This window comes from Stegodyphus dumicola, chromosome X2, assembly GCF_044657685.1.
Source record: "Stegodyphus dumicola isolate Sdum_Otavi_A_Nest chromosome X2, ASM4465768v1".
Lineage (NCBI taxonomy): Eukaryota > Metazoa > Arthropoda > Arachnida > Araneae > Eresidae > Stegodyphus > Stegodyphus dumicola.
The window spans coordinates 17,109,330-17,131,386 of record NC_140781.1 but is presented as its reverse complement, the minus strand read 5'-3'; the positions used below and the strand labels follow the sequence as shown (position 1 = coordinate 17,131,386).

The following is a 22,057-nucleotide window of genomic DNA, read 5'->3' as shown; positions in this document are numbered from 1 at the left end:
GACGAATCATCGTCCACCAACTTTTTTTTTTCTTAAAGAAGAAGACTTGAAAAATGTGCAATGCCCTCGCCGGAACTCGAACCTCAGCCTCTCGAATAGGCATGCTAGAAGGAGGGAGAATATACCTCATAACCTGACATAATTTGGATCCACTCCTTTATTGCATTATTATTTGATTTATATATGTGCGGGAAAAGTTACCTGTATGGAACATCAGCATCTAGTTTTAGAAATTAAATTCTAGCCTTTAGAAGGGATCGTTACAAGTTATCAGTTAAAGACGTTATTTTCTTGAAACCATAGATTCTCTGAGAAACTGATTCCAAAATTACGGGTGGCACTGTGGGAAATATTAACCGTCTTGCCATTTCAGGCTGTCACAGACCAACTTCCCTCGAGTTAAAAGTTCTTCTCTTTTCAGGAAAAGAATTTTTCCAAGATATTCTTTTATGCTGGTGAAAGTTATTGAGGACCCTCTGCGAGCTGGAAAACTGTTATTTTGTGTTGCAAAATAAAAAGTCGATTTATTTTATAATCGTGCATTTAACGCATATTATCACCCATTTTGAAAATTAGCTTAACTTCCTGATCATAGTTTTTACTGTGGTAGAGTGGAAAACTTCTTCTAACGTTTGGTTAAACACAATGTACTTAAACGAACAGCATACTGGACTAAATAGTCATTGTTGAAAATAAACTATAAAAGTTCAAAATCGTACAAGGCTCACGTAAACAAAGTTTTGCGTTTGCGAAAGTCTGACAGAAATCTTGAAGATCAATGATCATGACCTTGAAACACTATTCTGAAAGCAAAAATCCTTCACTTCACGTCTAAAGAGGTACTTTGCTGAAAATTCAGGGAACCCAATAGCCGGCCTACTTAATCTGTTTAATCAGATGATGGGGTATATTTGCCGCCACAACAAACACCCATGCCTGTCGCTTGACTTTTAAACTCGACCAAAAACCACCCGCCAGAATTACTGACTCGTCTGTAATTCCACGAGAACAGCTGCAAACAGTCTCTGTTTACGAACGCCAGCCTTCAAACTTCAGCAGCAAGCCGGTCAGATTTCCATACTTTCCTCGAGCTCCACAGATGCAAGATGAATGGGGTTGAAAACGAAAGATCAATATTGAAACAAACTGGAGGGATAAATTTGGGGGTTAGCAGGAAGAGAAAAGGCATCCCTGTTCCCGCCGTCCAACGCCAAACTTACAAAAGATTCCGGTTAGGGAGGGGAAAAAAAAAACTCCCCAGAACTATATCCGTGATTACCAGCTTTAATAAAAATTTTTCGTTACAATTAAAACCGTTATGGAAGATTAATGTATTTGCCTATGGGATTCTAACGTCTAGTAAATCCTAAGAAAGCGATCCATAGCAAGTTCTTTGGGTTGTTGACTTGTGAGACTAAATTTTTTTTCTTCTATAGAGCCAAATAAGGCGTATTCCCCGCATCGCCAACTGATGCCAAGTTCTTGTCAATGCATACAATACATTTTTTGCAAAAGAGTGCTTTTCAAATATAAGTTTTTAATTAAACATTTTGTTTGCTATATTTTGGAAATTAATTACAAAATTGAATGAAAGCAAGGTTTGGATTATTTGAAGGAGATTTTTTTCTGCTTTACATAGCTTCCAAGCAGATTCTTAACTCTTAACTGGTGAGGTGAAAATATTTTATGTAACTGGTATACCGCTGAGTTTTACAAACACATGAGTAAAGTTGAACTTTTAGAGAGCATTTTTCATAATATAAGTGGCTGTTTATATAAATAAAAATTCTATTTACATTAAGTAGAACTAATTTTAATATTCTCATCGAAAATGAGGAAGGTTTTATAAACCCTACATACGTAATTTTCGTCAGATAAGCAAAGAAAGTAAAATACGAAACTATAGTTCTTGGGATCCGCCCCAAATGATTTGAAAGTTAAGTCTTAATTGCTGTTTCATAAATAAACAATAACTTATTGTGTTAGGAGGAAAGAAGTAACCAATTTCATATCTATGCAAAAAAGTCTAGAAAATTGCAAAATGAATATTATAAAATTCAGTTTTTTTCGTAGCGTTTATGTTCCGAATAATTATGCAATCTATCTGCTCTATTACATGTTTAATTAACATTACTTTATACGAAGGAATGATAACAGTACCCACAAAGCTGCTTCTAAACACACAGACATTGGCCTTTTTTAAAGGAGCATGGTGCGTGGAGTTGAAGAAATTGTGTTTACATTTCTTATTATTAATTAGTCGAATATAATTTCAGAGATCAGAAAGAGTGAAAAACTGAACTTTTGCCCGAATTTTTCCAATTGATAAATGAATTAAACCTTAGCTTTCAGAAACTATCAAAAACTGTATTTCTATTGGTAAATTGCTTTTACCTGTTTAAGAAAACTATAAAAAATAGAGGAAGTTCAATACATGGAGATTATTTCTTTCCCTGAAAAATGCAACCCTGTCACGGAAGATAGAGAGTATAGGAAACTTGTGAAATTATCCATCCGTTGTCATCAGATCAAAGCTGCATCATATCAGTTTTCAAACGAAGGAAAACTGCTTGACCTGTTCGCAATGAATGCAAGAATTCATCTTGCATTCATTTGCATCTTCATTCATTTGCATTTGTATTTGAAGTGCATACCAAATACGCAGTACATTTCAAGACTTAGCAGTTTTGATCTTCTAGACTTAAAGGATTAATTTTTGTGAAGTCTTATTCTAAGCATTGAAAAAGACATACATCAGTTCACATTAGCTGTTAACCTTTAGAAATAATTTGGAAAAAGTCAGTAATAAAGCCTATGACAGTGAAAGGAAAAATAATAATTTTCTCGATATTTCTTCAAATTTACAAAATTTCGTGATGACATTTTTTTAGAAAGGTTCCTCCTTAGAATATCCCTTCTAAGCGATCATGGCTTATTTTCTTATTGACTTCAAATTAAAAAAGAAAATCTCATGCAGGCATACTTCGTCCTGCATCGAACCTGGTCAAAAACCTATTGCGATACTGGCTCGCTCTTGCATATGTTGAAGTTAAGTTTACCGACCAGTTTGCTTATGCTTTTCTTATATTTAAGATTATAGTTTATTATTTGATATTAGTTGATGATACATGTTTACATGAAAGTAAAATGTTACTACATCTGAATTTAAGTAACATAAACAGCAATGGTTTATAATTGCTAAGCTTATACTCTGATTCTATTCATTAAATTAAATTGATGTAAAACAGATAACTGCTTTGAAAAGTCCTCCCCTCTGAATCTCATCTCCTTTACATACTTAATCCACAATCAACTTATAGATTGTCTTATGAAATGGATATTGCTTGTACTGCCTGTATATGACGATGATGTGATGCATCTTTCTTCGATGAGATTCTCTGTTCCGATACGTCAAAATTCCTTGCCCTGGTCGCCTTTTTCAATAGTCAAATTCGATTTCTATTTAGGCTTTTATGTTACCCATTATGTTAGTACATATTGAGAAAAAGATCGTAAGTGTATTGCTCTGAAAGTGTTTTTGGAAGTGTAAGCAAATGGTGATTGAAAATAAACACATTGATACCCAAATTAAGGTTTCTTGTGTGTCCATCTTTTAACAGTCCTTTTGAATAAATTTCGAAATTCACTCATTTTAAAGTTTTTCTTTATTAGAATCTTTTCACTTATTATTTTATACTTTCGTTCCAAATATAGGGCCTTCGCAGGTCACAGGAAAAAACAATTTGGAATGTTGAGAAGCAGCCTAACAGCTCTTCATCTCTAAATTGTATTATTTGTTTTTCGTTTCTAACTGCCTATCTACAAAGATTTGGTATTTATATTTTTTAATTATCATGAATTAAATTAAATTATCATTTTTAAATAAACAGATTCATGCATATTTTTGCAGAAACTTCTAAATTAAGAGACGAAAACTGCCGATGAAAAAGCACATAATTCTTTACTTTTCCTCCATCCATACATTTATGAAACTGCATTTCCTGGTTTAGTACTACAAAATAAAATTCTGAAATAGCTTGCGTAGGCCAGCGACTTTGAATCTCTCTTTAACTTCAAAAAGCCTTATAAAAATGTAGCAACCAAAATAAAAGACATGGGCTCCCTCTAAATATTTTGTAACTGTGCATTAATTTACAGTTCAGTTGTTATCCTAAACACGCCTGAGTATCTTTATAACACTGCAGTATTAAATATGAGTTAATTATACGCATATTATTTGTAATAAAAAGGAAGTCTCTTTCCGAGTTTAGAATTGAAAAGTTTGGGAAGTCAAAATATGCTAGAACGTCTTTTGTAGTCTTTGTATTACACTAATATATATTTTAGCATTTTTTGCATTATAGTAATGTATATTTAAAGTATGATTTAAAGCGTGATATGGAACTCAGAATATAGATCCTCAGAAGTAAATATGCGTCTTCTACAACAGAATAATTGCATGTTTTACATATACTTCGCATCTTAAAAATACCTACTTATAGTATAACTATCTAACTCAGATCTGAGTCCCTGGAAACGGGCTGGCTGTATGGACGTTTTTCTCCCTGTGTGAATACGAAATAGTTCCCCTTAGGAAGTCCTCCATGAAGGAACGCAGCCCAGTGCTTTTTTATAATATAATCAATTAAAATCCATTGTGTAACGAATTACATTGAATACAATATATTTGTTCTTTTTCTGTGTAACTCGTTATGCTATGAGTACGCATTCCAAGAATGCATTAACATATTACAATGAATTAAATAGGCATAGAAATTATATAATATACGTATATATGTATACGTAAAAAGGTGAAAACGAATCCAATTCTGAAATTTAATAAATAAAATGTGTAAAAATTAAAAATGAACGGGGGAAAAAAGAAAGAAAAATTTACATCTACCGGTACATCCTTTCTAGCGAGTTGGTGAGGAGTAATTGGATCAACCTGTTTCTGAACTGATAATGATACAAATTTACTAAATTTAAAAGTTTCGATTGAAGACAAAAACAATTTGTGTCTTCATTCAGTTCAAAGCTGTACAGGATAGAATGGGAAATTGCCCTTGCCTAAATTCATACAAAGCTTAATCCATTACGATCCAAAATTATAAAATCAATACTAATACCAATTATTTCATTTAAAATAATGTAACAGAAATCAAGCTACGGAAATTAATTAATTAAATAAAAATACACAAAACAGTAAAAATTATAAACTGTAATCTGTAGAAAACACGTTATTCGTCCTAAAAGAAGTGTTTACGGACTAGAAAACAAAGTTATATACTGAAATCAAAAATTAGATCATTACTTAATATTCTGAAAAATTAATTAAGGTAAATTTAATTACGTCGCTGTACAAGAACTTATGAACGAAATACATGTACCCGCATTCGAAGAAGCGGATTAAGCTAATCTTAATATGCACTGATGCACGAGAATTTTTAGTGAAGCGGTTTAAGATAATAATTAAGCAAAAGCAATTCTAAATGTGGTGAAATACAAATAAGTTAATGTCTTAAGAAAAGAAAAGAGTTTTTACCTCCAATTTGCAGACACTTGTTGCAGTCTGGAGGCCGAAAATGGGCAATCCATGCTTAGTCTGTTAGTCTGCCCACCAAGTGAATACATGTACTAGTTGAACTAATTTTCAAATGCTAGATACAGTGGTGGTATATTTAATTAAAAAAAACAATAATAATAAAAAAAGCAACAGAAATAAGATTTTTATTTTTATTTTTAATTTCCTTTTTTTAACAGATTACAGAACTTTGCTCAAGAAGACCGTCTTGAGAACAAGAAATGAAGTAGGCCCTTCTTATTAATAAAAAAAAAGAGATTATAAAGCAACATGTTCAAATTACTATAAACTGTAAGACGTTTGAAAAGAATGTCTAATTCAACTATATTTATAAATCCAGTCTATACCGCCTTAATGCTTTAGGCACAGTCTATCATGATAAGCAATAATTAAAAACTGAAAATTAGGTTGACAACTGTGTGAAAGCAGTTTTTTTTAATAAATTTGTGCAGTTTTGTTATTTTTTTACTAATTTTATTAATAATTTAAGTTCTTTTAAAAAATCTTTACTTTCGCTACAGATATTTGTGATTCTTTAAGATTTGATTAATAGCAGTATCTGCTATGTATGTATTTTCTGAAAATGTTAGATTGCCAATAAATTAGTTTTATTGTTCTGAAATTGAATAGTCTTCGTTTGTCAAAGATTTTTTATTCTGTTGAGGTCCTATATTTGCCTATATTTGTAGGATTAAGTAATCTGCTTCTGCATCATTGGTTTAATTTGATCTAGTTTTAGGCCTTTAGGATAGATGTATATATATATTATATATATATATATTAATTTAAAACACATAAAATCTCCCCATGCACCCCACGTACACAATACGGGGCTTATAAAAGTTGGTTAACTAAAGCATAAAATATTACATGCATAAATAAACCGAACAAAAACACAGAACAGCAGTCTGGACTTCATGAAAACAGATAAGATCACTGGCCAAGTCACGCTGAACTTTTTCAAAGTGTTTTACAAGCATAATCTAGGGCCATCGAAGGTAGGGCATGAAAACATTAAATGTTCCACATCTCGGGGTACTTTTTTGTTGGAAACTCACATTAATGATTTGATGTTAGATTGGCACTAAACAGGTAACTTGCAAGTTCGAGATAAAAACTGAGATACTTTAAAATTAATAGAGAGGAAAGACTCGGAATGCGGAAATATAGTTCTCATGCCACTTAGCTGAAAGCTTCTTATAATGAAAGGACTTCGAATAGCTCTTTGGAATGCTAATATTGATATCAATGCGAGATTTAAGCTACGAAAAAAAGAGAAGAGCTACAAAAAAACTACGAAATCAGCTCTTTTATTTCCACAGAATCTATAATGAGTACGCACATGAGCAAAACGGTTAGCAATTGCCCTATTTCTAAGCGAACTGACAGTTGATAGAGTTTCGATTACTAATTTGTCGCGTCTGGTAATACTGTTCAAAAGGTGAAGAGAAGAAAGAGAATCAGAACAAATAACGTACCTTGAGGATGCTATCCTTGATCCATCTGACGACAAGATAAATACAGAGAAGTTCTGCTTGAAAAACTGTGCATTCATTCCGTGTACGATGTTTAAAATAGCAAACCTCAGATTGGTCTTCAAAAGAAAAAATGCAAGACCAACCTTATTGTTCATTTTACTGCCATCTGTAAAGAAAACCATATGAAAACATATTTCAGTTGTCTCTTTTATAATCGCAGAAATTTATGGTCTCTGAAGTAGCTGAATGAAGGAGATCGGGAAAAGGGGACATTTCCATTTTTGCAGTCTTCCAAAGTTATTCTTACATTCAGTTTCGAAATCATTAGGCGAAATTCCTTCAAAAACAAAAGTAGCCTCATAACTTGAGATTCTACAACCATCTCCGTTGAATCATTCTCAGATTTCTTGTGTTAACTTTCTTTGCAAGATCATGTTTCCAAGCACGAGAGCTGTACAAAATAAAATGTACAATATACTGCTTGTACATCAGTTTCTTGACATCATAGCTTATTCCAAAACTATTTTTTGCAATTCGGTGAAAACCATTAATAATTTTTCATATTTATTAGAAAAGAATTCAATGTGCTTTTTCCATGTTAATTTTTGGTCAAGTATGACACCAAAATGCTGAACACTTTCTACAAAGATGTTTTTATATTGTTATTATTAATGGCAATGTCATCAGTACATATGAAAGTAAATTTTTTGAGGAAAAAGCTCAAGTTTTCGAAAGCTGTTGATAAAAGTAAATTATGTAACGAAAAGGTAAAGTTTACAAATGGCTACAGAATAATTCCAATCCCAGTTATTATCTAAAATTACGTTAATGTGCTTCTTTACCATTAGACAACTTTTTAAAGCATTTTGGTAAAATCAATATCTATCGTTCTCCAGTATTTCTTCAAACCGTTATCTATAAATCTGAGTTTGATAGGTTTCTTGTGATATTTTGGTAGTGAGTGAGTGAGTGAGTGATTATGGCGCAAAAACCAGAGATGATTATGACGCGCCAAACAAAAGATGAGATGATTACAATTGATGACATTAAAATTCAATAAATAAAAACAAGTAGATAAATGTACCAAATCCAGAGGATGAAGTCATATAAAAACAAGTTAAAAGCACATATTAACATTCAAGACACAGTCTTCAAAACAAATTACATTTGGTAATAAAACCCAATCTCTTTTAAATAATAAAATAAATTAGAATTGACCTCTCTTCCGATTAAACGGTCGAGAGGTAAGTCACAGCTATTAAAATATTTCTGGCGAAGACTATTAAAACATGGACACTCAATTAAAATATGACGAACAGATAAACAAACATTACAATTAAAACAAACAGGCTCATTTTCAGCTTTAAGAAGATAGCTATGTGTAACTCTGGTATGACCAATTCTGAGTCGAGTCAAAAGAACGTCCTCTTTACGATTTCCAGCAAAATCCCAATGCTCAATTCTAGGTTTGATGTTTCTCAACTTGTTGTGATGCTGAACATCCCAAATTTGCTGCCATTTTTTTCGTATCTTTCCCTTGATGACACAGCAGATGTCTCTAAAAGGGATAAGGCGACTGGACAGTTCGACAGCAGATTTTGCCGCGATGTCTGCAAGCTCGTTTCCCTTTATTCCCGTATGCCCGGGAACCCAGCAGTACAGGATTTCATATCCTCGTATCATTAAATTTCTATGAATTTTGAGAACATCCACTACCACAGGATTCTGAGCGTTGGGAAAAGCTTCCAAGGATTTAAGAGCACTATACGAGTCTGTGTAAACTATGAACTTTTTGTGGCAGAGCTTTGAGATGTACAAAAGAGCATAATATATTGCAGTTAGTTCAGATGTTAGGACAGAGAAAGCATGGTGCAGGCATCTGCCCTCTATGTAATTTTCAAATACAAAAGCCATCCCCACATGATCATTTGACTTTGATCCATCTGTGTATATCGGATAATAACTGCTATATTTGTGCCTGTGCTCAGCGAAAATTTGTCTGTAAACGATCTCGTTAGTGCTCGCCTTTACGTGATGTTTAAAAACATCAAGAAGCTGGATCCGTGAATTTTCCCAAGGTGGAATTTCAAAATTCTGTACTGCTTGGGGGTGCATATCAGAGAGGGAGAGTTCCTCAATGACAGGGCGAACTCTTAAAGGGAAAGTAGGAACACAGGATGGACGTGTTTCAAATAATGTGTTACACTCATTATCAAGTAAGCACAGCTTATTGGGATGTTCAGGTTGAGATAGAGTATTAAAATATTGCAAAAGGGATAATTGCTCACGCCTCAGATAAAGTGATGGTTCGTTACAGTCAACATATAGGCTCTGCACAGGAGAAGTCCTGAAAGCTCCTGAACAAATCCGCAGACCTTGATGGTGAACAGGATCCAGTTTTAACAAAACAGATGACCGAGCGGATCCATAAACAACTGAGCCATAGTCCAGTTTAGAGCGGATAAGCGCTCTGTAAATGCGAAGCATGGAGCAACGCTCTGCACCCCAGGAGGTGTTCGCCAACACTTTTAAAATATTTAGTGTTTTTAGGCACTTCTTTCTCAGGTTTAAAACATGAGAAAGGAAAGTCAATTTTCGGTCGAACGTCACTCCTAAAAATTTTACTTCAGGCGCAACTGGAATAATTGTACCATTCAAGTATAACTCAGGTTCAGGATGGAGACCTCGCTTCCTACAAAAGTGCACGCAGACAGTTTTCTGTTTCGAAAATGTAAATCCCTGTTTGTCTGACCATTCTTGGATCTTAATCAGAGCCATCTGCAGTTGCCTCTCTACATATCTCATGTCTGCTCCTCGACAGCTAATCTGCAGATCATCAACATATAGAGATCCCAAGATGGTGGGAGGAAGTTCTTTTAGTACAGAATTTATTTTTAAACTAAACAGGGTTACACTGAGCACACAGCCTTGAGGCACACCCTCTTCCTGTTCAAAAACATCCGAAAAAACAGAGCCAATTCTTACTTGAAAAGTTCTAGTGTTCAAGAAATTTTGAATGAAAATTGGTAGGTTGCCGCGCAAGCCACTCTCGTGAAGATCCCGGAGTATACCGTATCTCCATGCCTTATCATAAGCTTTTTCAATGTCGAAGAATATCGAGACAAGGTGGCTTCTTCTCACAAATGCTTTTCGAATAGATGTCTCTAAGAGGAGCATGTTATCTACAGTTGTTCTTCCCTTTCGAAAACCACTCTGATAAGGCGATATAATATCATTCTTTTCCAAGAAGTAGACTAGGCGGCTGTTTACCATCTTTTCAAACAGTTTGCAGAGGCAACTCGTAAGGGCAATTGGCCGATAGTTGGAGGGATTCCTTGGATCTTTCCCTGGCTTAGGAATAGGAATGACAACAGCTCTCCTCCATGCACTGGGAAATGTACGCTCCTTCCACACTCTATTGTAAAGTGTGAGAAGGGCATTCAGTGACTTACAGGACAGATGCTTTAGCATTTCATAATTCACTCCATCAAGACCCGGAGAAGACCTATGTGTCTGCAATAAAGCACTCCTTAATTCAAGCATAGTAAAGTCTCTATTGTAAGGCTCAGATTTGGAAGAGTTGAATGCGATGGGATTTATTTCAGAGTGCTGCTTCATAGAAAGAAATGCAGGTGTATAGTTTCTGCTGGAAGAAACGGAAGCAAATGTCTCACCAATAGTATTCGCAATTTCTTCTATGGAGCTAATCACTCGGCCATCTTTTTCCAAAAAGGAAAGTGAGTGGTCTTTATATATGCCGCATGCTTTTTGAACTCTTTCCCAAACCCGCTTGCTAGGCGTGGAGGATGTTATTGACGACACATATGAAATCCAGGAATCCCTCTGGCTCTGCCTTCTTACTTTTCGTGCATTTGCTTTGGCTCTTTTAAAGGCTATGAGGTTTCGCAGAGTAGGATATCTACGAAAAATACCCCATGCTTTTTTCTGTTTTTTCAGTGCTTCATGACAGTCGCGATTCCACCATGGTTTTGAATATTTTAGTAGTTTTCCTGATGTTCTAGGAATCGAAAGCATAGCTGCCTGAATAATAGTATTAGTAACAGCTTCAACAGCGTCATCGATATGCGCATCTTCTACCATTTCATCTGTGAGCTCTGCAATGGAAGAGAAGAGTTCCCAGTCTGCCCTGTCCAGTATGAATCGAGGGGATCTCGACATGGGGTTTGCTCCTCTTCGTGCAAGAGACACAAGAATGGGATAATGATCACTGTTGTAAAGATCTTTACCCACATTAAAAGTGCAAAAAGGCAACAGAGATGGTGAACAGATGGCAAGGTCGAGAGCATGGAATGTTTTTGAAGGCTCATGGAAGTAAGTATCTTGCCCATTATTGAGGAGACAAAGGCTATGATCTTCGATCATCTGCTCAATTTGTCTTCCTCGGCAATTAGTATCCTTACTACCCCAGAGCGGACTATGGCCGTTAAAATCTCCTATTATGATGAAAGGCTCAGGCAGCTGCTCTAAAAGACCATTTAAATCTTACTGATCAATATGCTCATTTGGAGGCAAATACAGAGAAACGACTGTAACAACAAAATCAAAATTTGTTTGAGTAGCGACAACTTGGAGGGATGTCGTCAAAGAGAGCACATTTGAGGGATAATCCAGTGAGGTGAGGAGACCTACACCTCCACTGGCACGCTCACCTGCAAGGTTATCTTTCCTGACGAAGGAAAACCTCCGAAGTTTTGCCTGTTGTTCTGGTTTTAGATTTGTTTCCTGTACTGCGAAGCATACAGGATGATAAGCATTAATTATGGCTTTGATGTCGAGCAAATTTCGGTGGAAACCGCGACAGTTCCATGAGACGAGGGTGGCCATTATGTCTGGTTTTTGTTCTTTCTGTGCTCTTGTTTGGTTTTTCGTGGAAGTAGATGCCTGGGAAATTCTACACCCTCCTCTACTTCCATAGTGTCTGAATCCGCAGATTCAGAAATCATTTCGTCAAAAGAGCTATTGCTGGGACTTATATTTTTATTAATTATTTTGTGACTTTCAATTTTAGGTTTACTTTGAATGACTGTTTCTTTTTTTTTGTATTAAATGAGTTGCATTTTCCGTTTTCTTGGTGGATGTGGTTGGTTGGGTTTTATTTGGTTTAGTCTGCGTGCCTATTGATGTTTGGGTGGCAATGCTACGTGTTGTTTTAACTGCACTGGCATAAGATTTGTTTGATTGGAGCTGTGTGCTTTGAACTAGTTTTCTGGCTTCAGCATACGAGATGTTCCTGGTAACTTTAAGAGTCTGTACTTCTTTTTCGGATTTCCATTTTGGGCAGAGGCGTGAAAATGCTGGGTGCTGACCCTTGCAATTTATACACGAAGGCGCAGCGGTACAATTTTCCGAATCGTGGCCAATCTGTGAGCATCGGGCGCATGTGAGGCTGCCACGACAAGACGTCTTAGAATGGCCGAAACGCTGGCATTGGAAGCATCGCATAGGGTTGGGAATATAAGGTCTTACAGGACAATTTAAATATCCGGCCTTAATATTCTTAGGCAGATCAGGCGTGTTGAAGGTAAGGATCACGTGTTTCGTATCGATCAACTTACCTTCCTTACGCATCTTGATCCGCCTAGCACCGCAGACATTTTGGTCGGATAGCTCGGAAGCGATCTCTTCTTCAGGAACGTACAGAAGGTCGAATTCCGATATTACGCCACGACAATAATTCAGTGTCTTATGTGCTGTTACAGTGACATTCGCTTGCCCAAGTTTAGTAATCTGAAGTAAAGAAGCAGACTGGGTGGCTGAGTTTGTATCAATAAGCAAGTCTCCGGAGCGGAGACGCTTTATGTTTCTCGGCTCACCAATACAAGACTGGATGTATTTATTTATTACGAAAGGAGACATCTTATGCATTTCGCCAGAAGGACTAGAGATGACTAGGAAACGGGGACTATTGTGATGATTTTTTTTATTTGCATCTGTCCGTAATTTTTTTGCAGAATTTTCAGAACTAGGTTGAGTGACTGGTTTAGTAGTAGACTTTTCAGAACTAGGTTGAATGATTGGTTTATTAGTAGGTGGTTCAGAGCTAGGTTGAGTGACTGGTTTAGTAGTAGACGTTTCAGAACTAGGTTGAGAGACTGGAGTGACTTCGAAGTCTTTGATCAGAAAAATTTGGGAATTAGCCATATTGAAATAAGAAAAGATTCGGGTCCGACGGCCCCGCCCACCACGGAGCCCAACAAGGGAACACAGATTCCTGTGTTAGGGCTAGCCGGACCTATACGCAAACTGAAGCCCCACAGTCGGCTTTCCCGAAAGCAGGTACTCCCGAGAGCTTGACCCCAAGCCACTGACACAAGGACTAGTGACCAGCCGATTGACACCCGTGAGGACGACTAAGGTGCCTCCCGTTTAGCTGAAGCAGAGGCCAAAGTAGTGTGTTGGGGACAGTACCTCGCCCCTCAACTACCAGGACCCTCCTTTCCAGCGACACGGGTCTCCACGCACGGCAAACACGTGGGCAGTTTTCTCGCCACTCGAAGACTAGAGACAAGGGCTGTTCCAGTCTCTCGTGACGAGCCCCAAACTCCGTAGAGAGAAACCACGAGGGAGAAGAGAAGGGAAAAAGTTCCAGCAAAGAGGAGAGGAGACGGAAAAGAGGATAGATCACTGGGGCTCCAGGATCGTGACACCCGTCTCATCAAGAAGATGATCCCCTGAAGGGCTAGGGTACCTCGGGATTGCCACACCCGTACTCACAGAAGTGAGCCCCCTGAGGGAGATATTTTGGTAGAGCATAACATACTGGAAAATTTATTCTACTGTGGTTTGCTGCGAATTTTTTTTTATGATAGTATTTATATTTATTTCTTGATCATTAGAGACTTTGTAAGTAATTTTATTATTTCTTGATAGAGTGTGTTACACTAATACTAAATATACTATTGCTAGCTTTGTCAGCCGTGGTGAAAATAAATTGGTTTATTAGTACAATTTTTTTATTAAGCTCATTTTGACTGTAATTGGTATTGTTATTATAGAAATGTAGTTTATTAATATTACTTTTAATACTGCTGTAGGCATGGTTTTTATATTCACCAAAGGAATTAAATAGAAAACTGTGCATGCAGCTAGTGCTGATATAAATGGTTAAGGTTATGATTGATTTTTTTATTAGACAATGGTTTTTTCTAGAATTATAATTAATTCTGAATTCAGTGCCAAACTTCATGACTTCTCTAAGCAGCTTGTTTTCAATTACATTTATCTCTCAGGTAATAATATGTTTCTGCTGGTTATGCTTTTCATAACGTGAGTCATAGCAGAAGTAAGGAGAATTAATAACTGGAGCACAATTGTGCCTGGTAATTAGATAACCTAATTTTTTGTTGTATTTTAAACAAATTTTGTAGTCACTATCATCGACAGGAAACTATTTTTTTATAAATTTTTTCTAAGAATTTCGCCAAATTCAATACAGCCAAAATTAATATGAATAAACTGTATTTTGTAATAATTTATATTGGTGGTTTAGAAGTTCTGCATTTGTCTAAAGTTTCTTGTATTTTTAAACCAAGAAAGATCTTTTTTAACTTCTTGGATTTACTAGTCATTTCATTAAATATGCTTGTTTGCGTTGAAAAAGATTTTTGACTTTTTTCTTTACTGCCACAGCATCTTCCGCTGGTTTTAATTTTTGTTGCATCATAATCTTAGTGTTAGAAAATTAAGCACGGACTTCTACTTTTCTTAAAATTTTAAGAGCAAATGAAATGCTTACGATCATAGTAGGCTATTTTATAAATAAAAATAATAATATAATAATTTTATACAAAACGTTTGATATTTTGTTCCTGTAATATTTTACTCACTAAAAAGGAAGAAAAGAATAGTACGACTCATTTTCATTTTATGTGAAACTTTAAAAAAAAATAGACAAATAAATAGAAAGAAACATGATAACGTGATATCAAAGTTTGTTTCAGACTCTATGATATGAATCAACACTCAACACAGGAAAGAATATTCTGCAATAAAAGTTTCCTTTACCTCGTCTCTCCCATTTTTTTCCCCTTCCTTTCATTTTTTCGCACGAAACGTTTTGTTTATTTTATTATTGAATGAGCAGTTAAAAATACGAATGATTAACTAAATTATTATTGCCTTTTAAATATGAATAGCCATCAAAGAATTTCTTTGAGAAGATTCAATTTTTTCGATGAAGAAGTGCAATGAACATTGTAGTCTCACCTTCTTGTGAAGCATAAACTAATTTCGAGACTGAAGCTGAAACTTAAGTGACTTATCACTATGTCCAGTAATAAAACAGAGAACGAAAGAAGGGCGTAAAAGACCCTTTTATTAAAACTCAGTTAGTTAACGGAAGACACTTTTTGTGCTTACAAAACCAGCAAGCATGTATGGCGTAACTCAAAGAGTAATGCATTCAAATTTAAACAAGTTTGTAAGTTGGCCAAAGCACGAATGGTAAGAATAATCCAACGCCGCATACGAACAGCTATCGAAGAGATTCAACTAGTAACGTGGCCTTCAGCAGGCGGAATCCGCTCTGATTCAAAAATCTAAAACCTTCCTAGCGGCAGAGCGGTAAAGACGCTGAACACTAGTAGTTCGGTCTGAGGTTCGAATCCCGCGAACGGGCTGGCTGCATGGGTATTTTCGTGGTTTTCCCCATGTGTAACGTGTATACGAGCCAGTTTCCCTTAGAAAGTCCTCCACGAAGGCATCCCTCCCTTTAGGCAGATAGCCCTAGTGTGCTTTGCCGTAATTGAATAATCCAATCCAAATCCAATCCTAAAACCTTCCTTTAAATACTCTCTTTTTCTACCTCATTTGAATAAGCGCGAACTAAAGTTTCCGTTTTGGCAAGAAAACGAAAAAGGAGAATGATAGTAAAGTTATTTAATATAAACAACCTAATTAGATAAAAATAAATAATTCGCTTGACAGGCTTAATGGGCACTGACTCATAAACAAAATTGTACTTTTTGCGAACACTTTTTAATTACGTAATTGTTTTAATAAGAGTTATTAACGATTTTTGTTTAAGATAAGTGCGATTAATAATTTCACTGAAAATAATGGATGTAGTGAGAGAAACCTGATATTTCTCAAGTATACTAAAAAGTCTTTCGACGAACCATAAAATGCTTGAATCCATCAGACCTATTCTATACCAATAAATTCTAGTGAAGTTAAACTGTAAAGAAAACTAATTCATGAATTTTCAAATAAGCTCATTTGTAGCTTGGCTTCGATTTTAAATAAGAGGCTTTGTGTACGAAACTGATATTAGTATTCTGCAATTTTCTAATAATAAGAGGCCTGTTTCAGATTTTCTCTTGAAATGCGCAGACTTCTGGTTTAAAAAACCGCTCCATTCTAAGGCAGACTTTGGCCAGTTTTAAAATCAGTGTACTTTCTTAACTACTGAATCAGGAATTTTTCCCAGTTTATGTTCTAAAAGAAAATAGTTGCTTTTGAAATGCATTACAGAAGTTCTGAGGTAGTTCTTCAGCTTCTGCAGCGCTATAGGGATTTTCTTTTCTTTCTTCCCCACCAGCTGACGAGCGGTAAAGTCGTTGAATATTTGTAGTTCGGTCCCAGGTTCGAATCCTGCGAACAAGCTGGCTGCATAGACGTTTTCGTAGTTTTTCCCATGTGTAGCATGTATACGAACCACTTTCCCTTAGAAAGTCCTCCGCGAAGGCCTCCCTTCCCTTAGGAAGATATCCTACTAGGCTTTGTCATAATAACATAAACCAAATTAAAATCTTTTCTTTCTTTGTATTGTTAACACTTTTCTGCTACTGTTAGGAGTTAGCAGGAAATTTTTCTAAAAAATTATTATAAAAGTAATTCTTTCTTGATGAATAAGTAGATGTATCTAAAAAGAAGTAGTAAGAAATTTGAAAACTAGATTTATTATAATACTGCAATGTGAAAGTTATTAAAATTAGAAACTTTTCGCTGAAGTTGCCGTTTTCGTTTACCGCTTTGTTTTCGATGATATAAAAACTGAAAACAGTAATGAAGTTCGAAGTCAAATTTGAATAAAAATATATGTTTCAAGAACATAGCTGATGTTAATATCTTGCGCATGTTGAAGACTCTAAAATAATCTTTGGCAAAAATGAGGAAATTTTTGTTTGAGTATATATTATTTAAGGATCAAAATTTTGACTTATAAGTCAGAGAAATACGAAATGAATATATTCTATCCACGAAAATTGTGAACTCAAACATATTTTGCATTAATGTTACTGGTGCCTTATTCTTAAAATGTATGAAGCTTTTCATGTCTCTATTGTGCGTTGAAAATTTGTAACGCTCAAATATAGACTTATGGATTCACTTTATGGATTTACAATAAGTCTTTTAAATGTTCCAAAAGTTCTCTTTTATTTATTTATTTTTTAAAGAAGTGTTTAAGTTTGAACAAAAATACTAAAAGTTTATTATTAATAATTCGTTTTTAATAGTAGTAGACTGTATGCTTATAGAAATAAGATTCTACAATAAATTACCTTTTGATTTTTCGGAAAATACGTATTTATTACAAATCGTTTAAGTGAAACAACTCAGTATTCTAGTTTTTGTTTGAGACAGATTCACGTTAGGAGTTTTATACGAAGCAGATATGTATGAAATAGAAATGACTGAAATGTTTTTAATTTTCACATGTAAAATTGAATAATTTATATATGGCATAAAAAGAAGTCATTGCAAGAATAAAGTTCTTCATATATGTATATATGTATATATGTAAGTCAATGCTATTAGATTCTGCGCATTTTCTTTTAGCGGACACGCAAGTATCTTCAAAATTCGTAAGATTTCTTAAATGATTGGGCTTAAAGTAACTATTTATAAAAATAATCGCCTTGTCCCTCAGAATGTCGCCAAAATGCGCTTTGACGCCAAATTAAATTCTATCAACCTATATCTACTTCTGGATCAACACCTACTGCATACTCTTTGTCATGGCGAACCCACTGTTTGATTAGGACTAGGTGTGCTGTTTAGGGTAAGGATGACTGTTTCTATCCCTGCGTTTCCCTTCCTTGAAGCTTGGGAATATTTGCCCGTGAGATGGCAGGACAACAGATCTCTTTCATTGAGATACTTCGTCTCAGTGAGCGTTATCGTCCTCTATGAAAAGTAAGTAAATATAGGATTGAATACGGGTTGGTACTTAACTGTTCCTAGCTATATGTATCATTTGCAATAGCCTGGTTTATTGAATCCTAGAAAAAAAAAAGCATATGTCAAACTGCACAAAAGAAAAGTACAAAAGCTAAGCTATATAAAAGTTCTTCCATAAAACTCCAAGAATCAAAAGTTTTTATAGACTGTTACTCAACTCGTTGAGACTTCGGTTGGAAATACTGATTTAGGCAAGTCATTAAAGATAATATTTGAAAAATTGCATATCTTTTACTCCACATTACTGAAGGAAATTTTAAGAGAGCAATAACGCTCAAGTGCGACTTGATGTTGCTTAAGAACCACATCGAAATCTAATGCATTTATTCATTCACTCACTAATAACTCACTCAAATATATTAATTTGTAACTGGGGTCATTATACGTAAGATAATTTTTCGCTGTACGCTCGATTAAAAATGCAAAACAATTTATCTTTGTTTAATCGGAAATTTACTGCATATGAATTCTGCTTGCCTTCAAAACAATTTTTAAGGAAAGTACAGAAAAATGCTTTGCAAAAAAATGAAAATGTAAAAATATGAAGTTCTTCGCAAAAATAAGAAGCTGACCTTGTTGATCTTATAGTGAATACAAACTCGTATACGCCATGGATGCTGCAGGAAAGGCTTTTACAAAAAACAGCAGCAAAGAAAGGTAAAACACTAATAACAGTACTTAGAAAATTTCCTCCACGAAGGCATCTCTGTCCCTAGGCATGTAGCCCTCGAGTGTTTTACCATAATTATATAATCCAAACCAAACCAAACTAATAACAGTACAGTTGAATTTATGCGATTATTTATCAAGCACTTGAATGGCATCTGTGAAACCTTCCTCATAAACAACATCCGTGACACCTGAAAAAAGGAAGGTAAAGAAATGCGAAGTGGCAGCTGTAGTAAAAAGTAGTTTAAAAGCACAGCTCGGATTAAAGAATTTTAAACATTAACACTTACGCATTAACACGCTATATTTTAAACGCTTACGCATTAACACGCTATATTTACGCATTAATACGCTATATTTATTTACGCTATATTTTAAACATTACACTTACTTTTAATGGGCTTATTTATTGCGTCATACGCCTTATCATACGCAGAAATTCAAATTACAATTGAAAGTGACCGTACTATAGATCCTTAGCTTGTTTAAATTGTGCGCAATAAAAACATAAAATACTGCAACTAGAGCAGGACAAGTATAAAATATGTTTTCACAGAGTGCTTTCACTTTCAACTTAATTTCAAATAAAATGCGGTTCCGTACCTTTTACATTTAACAGTAGCCAAAAGATATATATCTAAAATATTCACACTGTTCAAAGTAGCAAATCTTTGCCAATTCAGGTACTGTGTAGCTGAAATAAGAGCCACACAGTGAAACAAGGAAAACATTTCTCTTCTTTCCTCATATACTGGTATATGAAGCTTTAAAAATTGCCCTTTAAATTATCATGAAGAACATGATACTTCAGTTAATAAAATGAATTTACTGGGATTTAAATATTTCCTGATTATTATTAAATTATGATAATTAAATAAATTATAATAAGTAAATTATGATAAAGAATATGGACTTTCTGAACTAGCGGTAATTTTTAGTTGAAAACTTTCTGTGGGCTTTCATTTGAAAGTACAACCCTGTATTGCTCAAAGAATTATTTTAGCCTTTTATTCGAGTTGCGGTGATAAAATATTCATATTTTATTTCACAAAGTGACCTATCTTAAACTACAATTTTGATTTTTTTAATTAATTCTGTTCTTTGTTTAGAGGGTATACATTGTAGTCTTTCTGGTGCACTCAGTCAAAAAAAAAAGGGGCAGGACAGTTCCATATATTCCACTCTACTGGGGCGATAGGATTTATATTAGATTTATACATAGCATTGTTCTAACGAAGGTATTTTGAAGTAAAATCGGATTTTTCCGGAAACAACATACCAATTTTTCCATATTTCGACTATGCCAAAGCGCCATGTTTCGTAAAAATCGCGCAAGTAATTTTTAAAAAATTAGGTCTCAAAATTTTAGCTTTCCACTGTTAATTGAATTTTATATATATTAATTAATAGTTCTTTTTTATTAATCTTACTTCATTCCTTCTTTGAAAATTTTCAATCTAAATAAATCTCGAGCGTTTTTTATGATTATTTTAATTTGCATTTTTAAATATTTTTTATAAATTTTTCGAAAAACATTTTGAATTATAGCCTATAAAAGTTTTGCTGTCGTCTTAGGATAAGATTATTATTAGAATTAGTATTATCAGTATTTCTAGGCATACCTACAAAAAATTCGAGATTTTTATTAAAAATTTCCAAGATAGATGCGAATTTATATAATGGAGCGTTTGGATATTTGGCATACTTGTTATAAGCGATAACAACGCCAAACGTTTTTACGCTCTTTGTTACAAGCGTCAATGAATTGCAACACCTATTAAGCCGCCCAACCGGTGTAGTAGTTAACGTTGCTGACTGTCGTACCCGGATTCGAATCCCGGAGAAGGCATGGATGTTTGTAAATGTATAAAATCGGTGGGGCATGGCGGCACTCTAAATATGCGGCGAGCCAAATGTCCTCTCGTGTGGTTTGGTGGAAGAGGAGAGAGATAGGAGACCTTCAGACCCGTCCCTCCCCGGGGGGTGCTCTCCATCAAAACTGGGGGGCGGAACTGAGCCAAATTGCACTGACACCTGTTAGGTACTCAAGGCTGCTGCCAAGGACAGGAATAATCTAGAGCCCCTTGCAACGAGGAATTTCGTGGGCTTGGGACGTCAGAAAAGTGAGCATAAGCAACAACAATGACAGTTATTTTGAACCTTAATTTTTCCAAATACTAAATTTTGACTGAGGATCATTCATGGTGAATTTCTTTATTTTTATTTTTATTAAATATCCCTTATAAATGTTTATTAATAATACCTGAAAAGCTAATTTTTAAATTTATGAAGAACATTAATCGAAAGTTTAAAGACATATTTTGCTTTCATAATAGCAAATTTTTACCTTCGCCATTTTATCTTCCATTATTTTACCAAATTCATTTTATATAAAACGAAATTTATTTATTTTATTTTTATATCCAAAAATATTTCGTGGCTTTTGATGCATAACATATTTCTTAAACAAACTGTTGTTTACATTTGAAAGGTCCTTGACTTATCATTAAAGTTTTTTTTTTTTTTTTTCCCAAAATAAAATATTTTTAGGTAAACTTAAGATTTAGAATTAACACATTCTTTAAAATCGAATTGTGATTTGCCAAGACCTGAATTCCAATCATTACACTAGGTTTCGGTGAGTTTCTGGTTTTCTTAATCTAAAAATCTGCGTTTAGAAATCGCACATAAGCTAGATTGGTTGGTTATTTAAATAGGGCAAAGCACATGAAGACTAACTGCTTAAGAGAAGGAATGCTTTCATGGAGGGCATTTCTAAGGAAAAGTGGTTCGTAATAACATTGCACCTGAAAAAAATCCCGAAAACCATGCAGGCAGCTCGTTTGTACTAGTTGGTTTCCGGGATAAACTATCAGCAGACTTTACCGGTACGGCCATTAGTAGGACTCCTTAAATTAAAAGCCAAGTTATTAGATTTGTAAAGTATCTTATATTTATTAACCAATTATCATAATTCGTTTTTTTTTTTTTTTTTTTTTTTTTTTTTTTTCGTGAAGCACTTTGTTAGGATATATTTGGAATTATGAAGCAAATAGACTGAAATTTCGAATCAAAGATGAATTACTCAAAGATCCGGCTGAGGAAATAACAAAACGGAAGATTC

The 22,057-nt window shown here is 34.7% G+C and overlaps 1 protein-coding gene and 1 long non-coding RNA gene across 8 annotated transcripts in view; one reads left to right on the top strand and one right to left on the bottom strand.

The window, feature by feature from the left end:
- The window catches only part of LOC146992691 (uncharacterized), a 289,003-nt gene that overhangs the window by 86,831 nt on the left and 180,115 nt on the right, over positions 1–22,057 (bottom strand). The window contains exons 3-4 of one of the 3 annotated variants that reach the window (XR_015039046.1): positions 7,063–7,228; positions 5,546–5,660 (exon numbers count right to left, since the gene is read on the bottom strand). The exons of the other annotated variants lie outside the window; for them this stretch is intronic. This is a non-coding gene — a long non-coding RNA (uncharacterized LOC146992691). Of the gene's footprint in view, positions 1–5,545; positions 5,661–7,062; positions 7,229–22,057 lie in introns of those variants that run through there. 3 annotated transcript variants of the gene reach the window in all.
- LOC146992692 (uncharacterized) overlaps positions 1–22,057 on the top strand; it is a 137,176-nt gene that overhangs the window by 34,323 nt on the left and 80,796 nt on the right. The window contains exon 1 of one of the 5 annotated variants that reach the window (XM_085809394.1): positions 18,091–18,219. The exons of the other annotated variants lie outside the window; for them this stretch is intronic. Coding sequence (XP_085665520.1) covers positions 18,092–18,219 — 128 coding nt within the window. The 5' untranslated portion in view covers position 18,091. Of the gene's footprint in view, positions 1–18,090; positions 18,220–22,057 lie in introns of those variants that run through there. 5 annotated transcript variants of the gene reach the window in all.